This window comes from Sorex fumeus, unplaced genomic scaffold (genome assembly GCF_029834395.1).
Source record: "Sorex fumeus unplaced genomic scaffold, SorFum_2.1 ptg000131l, whole genome shotgun sequence".
NCBI lineage: Eukaryota > Metazoa > Chordata > Mammalia > Eulipotyphla > Soricidae > Sorex > Sorex fumeus.
In genome coordinates this window covers 31,405,652-31,415,858 of record NW_026606188.1, presented here as the reverse complement: position 1 = coordinate 31,415,858, position 10,207 = coordinate 31,405,652, and the positions used below count along the sequence as shown (strand labels likewise).

General features: G+C 43.8%; 1 protein-coding gene across 1 annotated transcript in view; it reads left to right on the top strand.

Annotated features, from left to right (window-relative positions):
* Positions 1–265: 265 nt before the first annotated feature.
* Positions 266–10,207, top strand: part of SASS6 (SAS-6 centriolar assembly protein) — a 33,200-nt gene continuing 23,258 nt past the window's right edge. Inside the window, exon 1 of the mRNA XM_056106534.1 lies at positions 266–344. Coding sequence (XP_055962509.1) covers positions 280–344 — 65 coding nt within the window. The 5' untranslated portion in view covers positions 266–279. The remainder of the gene's footprint in view (positions 345–10,207) is intronic.

The following is a 10,207-nucleotide window of genomic DNA, read 5'->3' as shown; positions in this document are numbered from 1 at the left end:
CTTAACAAAGATGGCCGCCACGGCTCCCCACGCCCGCGCCACCACGTAGTCGAAGCCCGGAATTGCCCGCCTAACTTCCGCACGGGCCGGAAGGCGCCGACGGTGGCCGGCAAGGCCCAAACCTCCCCTGTCTTCCCTCCGTTTCTCTGGCCCCGCCTCCTCCGCGGAAGCCGAGCGCCAAACTCAAACTCGGGCCGCCGCAGGTCGCCTCTCGGGCTGCTTCTCCCGGGCCCGGCCTGCTGGACTTTCCCGCACCCCTCGCCGGAGCAGTGGTCCAACATGAGCCAGGTTCTGTTCCAGCAGCTGGTTCCGCTGCTGGTGAAGTGCAAAGAGTGCGAGGAGAGGTGAGAGACGCGGTCCCTGGCCCCGCGGCTGGCGGTTGGGGTCGGACCCGGGGGAAGATGGCGGCGCGGGCCGGGTCGCGTCGTGCGCGGTTCGCCCCTCGGGGCGCGGGGAGACCGGGCTCTGCCCCTCCGCCGCCCGGCTCGAGTGGGGTAGGGGAAAGACGAGGCGGAGGTCGAAGACCACCCCTCGGAGCGGCGCCGCGGAGAAGCCGGCCGACGCCTTCTGACAGATCCGAACCGTGACCCCGGGGTTGTCATTTGCTGGGGGTCCCGCGGGGGGCTCATCGCGCCCCGCGGGGCTCAGCTCCTCCCCAGCCACCCGCGCTGCACCGCATCAGGAGCCAGTTTGAACGTTTCATAGAGAAAGTCGATTTCACGGTGTATTGCCAAGCTATGTACGTTAGTTGCAAAATAATAATAATAATAAGCTGGGCAATGTTTCATCCTCCGAAATGCAGTAGAGGAAGCCCGCAGATTTCATTCAGTCGCCTGTCGACCAACAAGTACTGCCTCCTTGCAAAAAAAACGCTTGCTGGGCATCGGATGGCAGGAAGAGCCTTTACAGTTTTTGTTTTTTGTTTTTTTTTTTTTTTTTTTGCTTCTGTAACTTATTTTCAGAAAGTTCAATAACTGTGTCTTGGCTTCATTGATTTAGATATACCGAAATACTGGGTATGTCTAAAATCAAGTGAGGGAATCTGTGTAAGGTAGTATGTACAATGATGTTATGAAGACTTCCTAATTCTTGGACAAAGGCAAATCTTCATTATGATTGCTATTAGTGGTTCAGTTGTAGACCTACAAAATTAACAGAAGCTAAAATTCTCTTTGCCACTGATATTAAATGTTAAAAAGTTCAAATACACACACTACAGCGACAGTAAAATTCTACATTTTTATGTTTGCATGCCATGATCCAGACCATACTTAGCACGGCATTAATATTGGAAAATGGACCTTTGTGGAATTTGCAGCCTTGTGGGTGGGGAACCCGCCAGCCAGCCCCACAGATAGAATCACGCTTAAAGCTTTGATTAAGGTAGTGGTGATGTTGGGGCACAAGTAGAGATATTTGACTTCAAATCAGCTTTGAATTTTTTTTTTCTGAGTTCTTCCAGTCTTTAAGTCTCTTCTTTTGTAAAGTGGATGTAACAGGCCCACAACCCACAGATGTAGTTGGTATGAGAGTCAAGTGCGAAAAGGAACTTGAAAGTCACCTGGTGTGTAATTATGGCATGGAAATGAAGACACTGATTTATCATGTGACTTTTAATGGGGAACAAATGATTCAAAGTTAGGTTCAGAGTCACTGGGCATGCCTGTCCAGAGGTTGGTACCCAAACTAGCCAGTGGGTGTGGTGGTGACGTTTGCCTTACTTTGACCCATTGTTGCACGATTGCATTGGGACTAAAACTAACTGGAATCATGTGCTCAAGATTGAAATGGACTTTGGATTTTGAGATTTCTTATAGAACTAAAGGTAACAAAATATGTGAATAAATTTTGTGTGAGGACCATCTTCCTGAGTGTCCCTAATCCCCTGCAGCCTCCTCAGAATATAGGACTAGTTATCTGTAGGGCCCCAGATGTGGGTCTGCTTTGTGGAGGAGGGCTTCTGGTAGGAGATTTGAATTCGGGCCCTGTGCTTACAGACTAGGTGTTCCTGAACCCAGGTATGTGCTGTGGGTGCTGGACTCTGCCCACCTGCTCCCTCTCAGCACAGCCAGGCTTAAAGAGAATGCCTTGTCCCGGGACCCTGCGGGCCTCTTTCCACATGAACCCTGTCCTTGATCAGGGAGTCGCCCTGTCTGGTGGCGGCTCTCATTCTCCAAACCCTAATCCACAGAGACTAGTGTATCTGGGCAAGATCATTATTGACCATGCTTTTCATGTTAAAGCCAGGGATGCAACAACCATACTTAACTGACCGAATACAAGTCACGCCCCTGATTGCTGAGCTAGCTCCCTGACCTCTCAATCATTTTTATATTGATTAAATATCAAGGAGACTATTTTAGATGAGTTAAGTTAGAACATTTCTATGAAATGAGTTTCTTCATTTTGATTGTTTTGCCAGCACATCTGGTGGTCCTTGGGGGGTTTTCCTGCTCTATGCAGTGCTGACTTTTCCTGTGCTGGCTGGTGAGAGGGTCCCAAAGGTGTTTGCTGGAACCATGAATTTGGGGGGGCTAAAAGTTGGACCTCCTGAATGCAAAGCATGAACTCTGTGCATACAACTATCTTGTTGGCCTTTACTTTTTTTTTTTGCCCCTACATTTTTTAATATGACTTTTCTCCATCTCGTTATATCTTCTCTTCCTGAAGCATAATTTCATCCTTTTTTTATTCCTCAGCCTTTCGTATACTCCTTTGCCTTTTTGTTTTGATTTTGGGCTGGAGTAGTCTTTAGTTCAGGGTCTAGTTTATGTGTGGCCTGTGCTGCCACTCAAGCGCTCTCCTGGCCTGTTCATGGAGTCTGTCACGTAAGCCCAGATCAGTGAATCAGACTCAGTATCACCGCTTACACTTGTCACCACAGCTTTATTGGAACACAGCCATGTTGATTTAAGAATCATTTATAGCTCTTTATAGAACTATAAGGGTAGAGGTAAGAAATCACAACAGAAGCTTTAGAACCTGCTGAGCCTAAAATACTTGTTCTCTGGCCCTTTTCTGAAAAAGCTGCTGATCCCTGACCTATAGGACAAGCAGTTCATCCTGTTGAATTAACTACTCAAGGCCAGTGCAGGTCTTTAAATGCATATTTATCAGAAACTGTCCTATATGCTAAGACTATATAACTTCTTTCTTACCTATCTACTAGCTATAGAAAACTCAGTTATTCCAGCCCTCAAAGAATTTCCACTTTAATAGGGGAAACAAAATCACTGAGAGTTCTTCTAAACTCTAGCACAGTTTAGAAGTTTAGGCTTTGGGACCAGATTATATTTAAGCCCCAGTTCTGCCACTTAGTATGATTTTGCCCCTCTTTTTAAAATCTTCTTTGCTGCATTTTAAAATCAAAATAAGAAGGCAAAGAGGTATACGAAAGGCTGAGGAATAAAAAAGGATGAAATTATGCTTCAGGAAGAGAAGATGAATGAAAGATGCAAGTATTCACTTCACTGGATTATGTGCATGAAATGATTTTTTATATATAAGATGCCTAGAACAGTGCCGGCAACATAATTAGCATTCACTAGATACTATTATGAATAAAATATAAATGCTGCATGAAGTTATAGCTTTATTGAAGCCGGAGAGAAGAAGGACATTTAGTTGAGACAGTGGTAAAGCTTAAAGTATTCTCTCTGGAGGGTAGTGATACAACCTATGATGGACACCGCCAGACTGGATCATTTTTGTTACCTAACCCCCCCCACCCCCCCAGTCTCACAGGAACACTTAATATCCTTTGAAGTAACCTACAGTGTCACCTTAACAAGGATTGTAGCTGTAGTCTCAGGTTCTTCCTTTGTGTGTTGGAGAGAATGTTTACTTAAGTTTTTGGTTAAGTGAAGACTTACATACGTGTATCCTCTACTGCAGTACTTAGTAGCATATATGCTCAGTAAGTGTTATTACCACTTCCTAGCCTTCACTTGAAGCCCTAAAATTCAGTTCAAAGCAAATCCGGGGCAAGCCATTTAATCTTAAATTGAGGACATAGACCATGTTTATTTCTGTTTGTCTCCCTAGCACCCAGAGCAGTACCTGGCTTAGAGTAGCTTTTATTGTTTGAACTGAGTTTCAGACCATGGCTACTAGGTGACAGAGGTAGGCTTGAGTCTGGTTGTGTGAATGCCAAATGTAACTGATAGGGAAGATTTCATGTAGATGCATGCATTGTCCAGAGTGTGACCTCTGTGGTTTTTTTTTTTCTTTTTGGGTCACACCCGGTGACGCACAGAGGTTACTCCTGGCTCGTGCACTCAGGAATGACTCCTGGCAGTGCACAGGGGACCATATGGGATGCTGGGAATAGAACCTAGGTCGGCTGCATGCAAGGCAAACGCCCTACCTGCTGTACTATCACTCCAACCCCGTGACCTCTGTTTTGAGAAAGAACTTTTTTTGTGAGGTGCCAGGACTCAAGCCCAGGGTTTCAATCATACAAAGCATATGCCTTAGCAGCTAGCATTTTTAATTGAGCTTTTATTGATTTGGGGGGTATTATGTATTTTGGGGTTTGGGGGCTAGCCTAGCTCTGCTCAGGGCTTACTCCTGGCTCTGTGCCCAGGGATCATTTCTGGTAAATGTGGAGGGACCGTTTGTGGTGTTGGGGATTGAACCAGCATCAGCAGCTTGCAAGGCAAGCTTCTGAACTCACTGTACTATTTCTCTGGTCCATTGATTTGATTTTTATTGCTCTTATGACATTGATCATTGCAGCAGAGGTGGTAATATTTATGATTTTAGATCATATGTTCTCTGAAAGCTCAGATTTTTCTGGAAGCTATGTCTTTGTGGGATTTTTGAAGTTTAATATGAGTATTAGATTTAATCTATAGTTCTTTCAACATCTAATGCTTATAGTAATTTAGACTATGATACTGAAGGTTTGCTGTCTGGCTCAGAGAAGGGGAAAAGGGAAAGAAAAAAAAGTTTGAGCTATACTAAAAATATTTACTGTTGTATCATTGTAATATAAGAATATAGAAGTATTTTTTCTATATATAAAATATATAATATTCTCTATATAAAATATGTTCTACATGCAATATGTAAATATATAAAATATTCTTTCTATATATAAAAAGAATATAGAAATGAAAGAAAATAGAAAATAAAAGAATAAAAAAGAATTTTTATTATTATTGGAAGATTATTGTTAAAAAGTTTCAATATTCTGTTTAGGATACTTTATTAGGGGCCCAGGGAGAGTACTGAGAGAGCTGGAGCTCGTGCTTTGCGTGCTGGATCCGGGATTTGATCCCTGGCACCACGTGGTCTACAAACATGCCAGATTTTCAGGCTTGACAGGTTTTTTAAAATGAAATCACCATTTCCTTATTGTGGAATTATGAATTGAAAAAACTACCCCTCCCGTTGATCATCGATTTGCTCCAGCGGGCCCAGTAACGTCTCCATTGGAGACTTTGTTGTTACTGTGTCTGGCATATCGAATACGTCACAGGGAGCTTGCCAGGCTCTGCCGTGCGGGCGAGATACTCTCGGTAGCTTGCCGGGCTCTCTGAGAGGGGTGGAGGAATCGAACTCGGGTCGGCCATGTTGGCTGCGTGCAAGGCAGACGCCCTACCCGAAAGTGAAAATCCTACATAATGACTTTTTTTAATCAGAAAAGATCTTCACAGACCTAATTCAATCCACTAATTTTACAAAATGAAAGCATTTTCCTCCAAAGAATGATTCAATGAAATTGAAGTTGTCATCTAATATGAGTCACAGGTTAGAGAGGGTTAAGGTCCTTGCTTTGAGCATGGCTGACCTCGATCTGATCCCTGATACTGCATATTGTCTCCTGAGCACCACCAGGAGTGATCCTGGAACACAGACGCAAGAGTAAACCCAGAGCACTGGGGAATGTGGCCCGCAGACCATAAAAAACAACAACAAGACTAATATTCTGCATACTAGAAAAATAGAAACCAAGCATCTTTTTTATAAAAAAAGATAATTTTCTCATTGTGCTGCTCACTAGTGCTGTTTGTTTATTTTTTAAAATTATTTTTTAAGGATTTTGTTTGTTTTGTTTATGGGCTATCAGTTTGTTTTTGTTTATCAGTCCTGGCAGTGCTCAGGACTGATTCCTGGCTCTGCATCAGGGTTAATTCCTGGTGGGGGTTGGGGGTACCAGCAATTGAACCTTGGTTGGCCACATGCAAGTGTCCTACTTGCTGTACTATCACTTTGGGCCCAGCTTGTTATTTTTTTTTTACAAAGGCAAATTTTGGTAACTTGGTATAAAATCTACGATTTAGTGACTTCACAAAATATGTGTGTGCTGCACATACATTTGGTGGTCAAGAGCCGCCTCCCATCCTCCCCAGGCCTCCCCAGCAAAGAGACAGAGAAGGGGGACTACAGCCTGATGGTCAAAATGGCCCATTTAATGCAGAGCTGCTAGCAGACTTATAGACCATCTGCGGGGGGGTTGAGGTAAGGACATAGGTATGATTGATCATTTACAGAGATAAAACAGTTGGCAGACATTCCTGGGTGTTAATCTCCCTTTTTGTTGCTTTATGTTCCCCAGATGAATGCAGTCTTTCTCCATGAATGGAAGGCCAGCCACAGGCTCTAGGTGAAAAGGAAGCTCAGATAAAGAGAGTACCAAATGAAGGGTGTTGTGAGGGCCCTCCCAGGGTGGGAGAAGCATGCTAGAAGTAGTCGATAGACCAAACATGATTGCCACTCAAAGCCTCTCTTGCAAAACACAGTACCCAAAAGAAGAGAGAGAGAACAAGGGGGAATACCCTGCCACAGAGGCAGGATGGGACGGGGGGGCGGGGGGGGGGGGGGATGAAGGGTGGGGGAGGGATGCTGGGACCCGTGGGGATGGATGACGGGCACTGGTGGAGGGATGGGCACTTGATCATTGTATAACTGAAATCCAAGCACAAAATTTGTAAGCCTATAACTGTACCTCATGGTTTTTCACTAATAAAAAAAAGAAAAAATTTTAAAAAAAAAACAGTTGGCAGAGGCAAGTCTTTAGAAATTAACGCAAAACGTTTGGTAAAGGCAATTTTCTTGGGGAGATTAACTCAAGGAGACACACTGTCTCCCAGGGACATCTACATTGCTTCTGTCTTTTCTTCTAGTGTATATGTTATACAATTAAGTTTACTTGGTGGGTCACACCCACCAATTGGCCCCCTGGCGCCGTGTAATCCCATCAACGGCCAAGACTCAGAGACTATAAAATCCAGCTCCCGGAACTGCGCGGCCGCATTTGCGACCGCGCGACATCTTATTATGACATCTTATTATCTCATTCCTACTTTGGACAAACTGGCAGGCTACCGAATGTAACCTGCCCACACGGCAGAGTCTGGCAAACTCCCTGTGGCGTACCCAATATGCCAAATACCAGTAACAATGATGGGTCTCATTCTCCTAAAGAGCCTTGAATATAATCTCAGGGCTAGGATGAAGGAGACGTTACTGGGGCCTGCTCGAGGCAATCGACGATTAACAGGATGATTTGTGATTTGTGATTGTGATAAGTTTACTTCTCACCAATGCTTGCAGTTTTTTGGATAAGTGCAGTAAGAGACATAGATCCCAACACTTAGTTCTCTGGGCTCTGAGAGCAAGCAAGGCTTTTACTGTAAATCCCAGACTAAGTCTTTTCAAGCCAGTTCAGCTTGTCCTTCTCCATGGGAGTCCTGTCTCTTAAGTCATAACAGCTTGCATCAAGACCATGCATTTATGCTTTCTAGATTGTCCCATTTCGATGCCACTCACCCCAGTCCCCCACCTCCCTTTTGGGTTGTTAGGAACTATAGCAACTGATGCCTGAGTCAAATAATTTGACCAATACTCAAAAGTAGATATATTTCAGTCAATCAACTCCTGAATATTAGGAGTATAGCATTAGCGGTCTTTCTATGTTTAACCAAAGAACATTGCTTTATAGTAAAATATAAAAAGATTATAGGGGAAATAGAAAAGCAGGTACAAATACACAGCACTTCAAATACAAAACACTACAAATACAAAGTCCAGAATTACCAGAAAGTTTGGCTTATAAGTAATCAAAACTAACTTGGGGAACCGAGACAAGGATAGGTTAAAGATTAACTGAATTTGGGATGCTAGCAAGAGCACGTTAAGCTTCTCTGGAAGGAGCAAAAGGGGCATTTCACTGATGAAGCCTAAAAGGGTTAATATCCAATAATTTGGTATTCAAATTTATGTTCAATAAGAACTAAAATGATTTTTCTTGGGGTTGGTTTTATTTTGTTGGGGGGCCACATCCAACAGTGTCAAATATCCACCCCAAGGCTCCTCATGGCTTGCTTGCACCTCAGCCCTTTGAGCTAGCTAGCTCTCCTGTCCCAAGTTGACCTGTTTTATTTATTGAAGGAACTGTTTGGATCTCTCCTGGTAGTACTCAGAATTTGCTCCTGGCTTTGTGTTCGGGATCAACTGCTGGTGGTGCTTGGGGAACCTGATATGGTGCTGGAGATTGAACTGGTGGTGTTGTGTGGAAGGCCTTAAGCCCTGTACAGTCTTTCTTGCCCTCAAAATGACATGTTTTAAAACATTATAAAACATGAAAAACTGTCAAAGCAATTTATTTTAGCTTTAGTTAATTGACCATTTCCTAGTTTTTCTATCAACATGTAATTGCTACATCTATGTTTTCAAATTTCTCTAGCATGCAAGTATAGAATGTGGGAAAGGTTTAAAACAGATGGCCCTGCTGGGTCCTGAGGACCTCTGGAATGAACCCTAAACCACGAGTTCTCCCTGTTAGGATGAGGTTTGCTGGTATGGCCCATAAAAAAACAAAAGGAAAAACTAGCATTAAAAGAATAACTTAAATTGAACAAATTCTTGGACCTGACGAGATAGAGAGTACAGCAGGTAGGACTCTTGCCTTGCAGGCTGCAATCTTAGTTTCCCTCCCTGGTGCCCAGTATGGTTTCCTGGTACACTGCCCCGAGTATCCCTGAAGGCAGAACCAGGAGTAAGTCCTGAACTCCACAGAGTGTATCCTTCCCCCATCAAATTTTTTTTTTTGGAATGAATACTTTTTGTTAATTTTATTTCCCTAGACAGTAGGTAAGCTGTTGTTATTAATTTTGGGAGGGTGGGAGGAGGTACATCCAGTGGTGCTCAGGGATTACTCCTGACTCTGTACTCAGGATTTACTCCTGACTGGCTCAGAGGACTCTGTGGGGTGCTGGGGATGGAACCCAGGTCAGCCACATGCAACCCAACTTGCAGTACTAGTGCTCTGACCTGTTATTTAATTTTAATTTAAAAAGTTTGAGAGCCACTTGGTAATTTTTTTACCCCAGTTTTTACTTTCATTCCTGAAGTATTTAAACATTTTTTGCACAGTTTTTATTAATGCTCCTAGCACCTTTAAATACTGGATTCTATAAGATGTAGGAAAGAATGTAAAAGCTGTAATCTGTCTCATGATTTAGAGCGGTATTGGTCAGCCAGGTGTAGCCACCCAGGATATTTTGAGTGGCCACAGGTGAAAGTAGTGTAAATGGTTGGGGGGAGGTCACAGCACAGGACTGGGAGCCTAAGAGTAGGAATGGGGGTAGAAGGGGGGTGCAGGATGGAAACAAGGTTGGAAGGGCCCAACAGAAAGGTCGTAAAAGGTCGTGAAACATTGATTTAGAGGGGCGGGAGTGATAGCACAGCGGGTAGGGCGTTTGCCTTGCACGCGGCCAACCCGGGTTTGATCCCCAGCATCCCATATGATTCCCCCAAGCACCACCAGGAGTAATTTCTGAGTGCAAAGCCAGGAGTAACCCCTGAGCATTGCTGGGTGTGACCCAAAAAAGCAAACAAACAAACAAAAAAACACATTGATTTAGGGGCTGGAGAGATAGCACAGTGGGTAGGGCATTTGCCTTGCACACGGCTGACCTGGGTTCAATTCCCAGCATCCCATATGATCCCCTGAGCACTGCCAGGAGTAACTCCTGAGTGCAGAGCCAGGAGTAACCCCTTGCATCGCCAGGTGTGACCCCAAAAGCAAAAAAACAAAAAAAAAAAAACAAAAAAACCCCATTGATTTAGAGTTATTCTATGATAGATAATAAACTTATTCGCTATACTTGTATGGCTCTGTCTCAGAGAATATGTTGAGGAGTTGTAGTTTTTTTTTGTTTGTTCGTTTTTTTTTTTTTTTTTGGCTTTTTGGGTCATA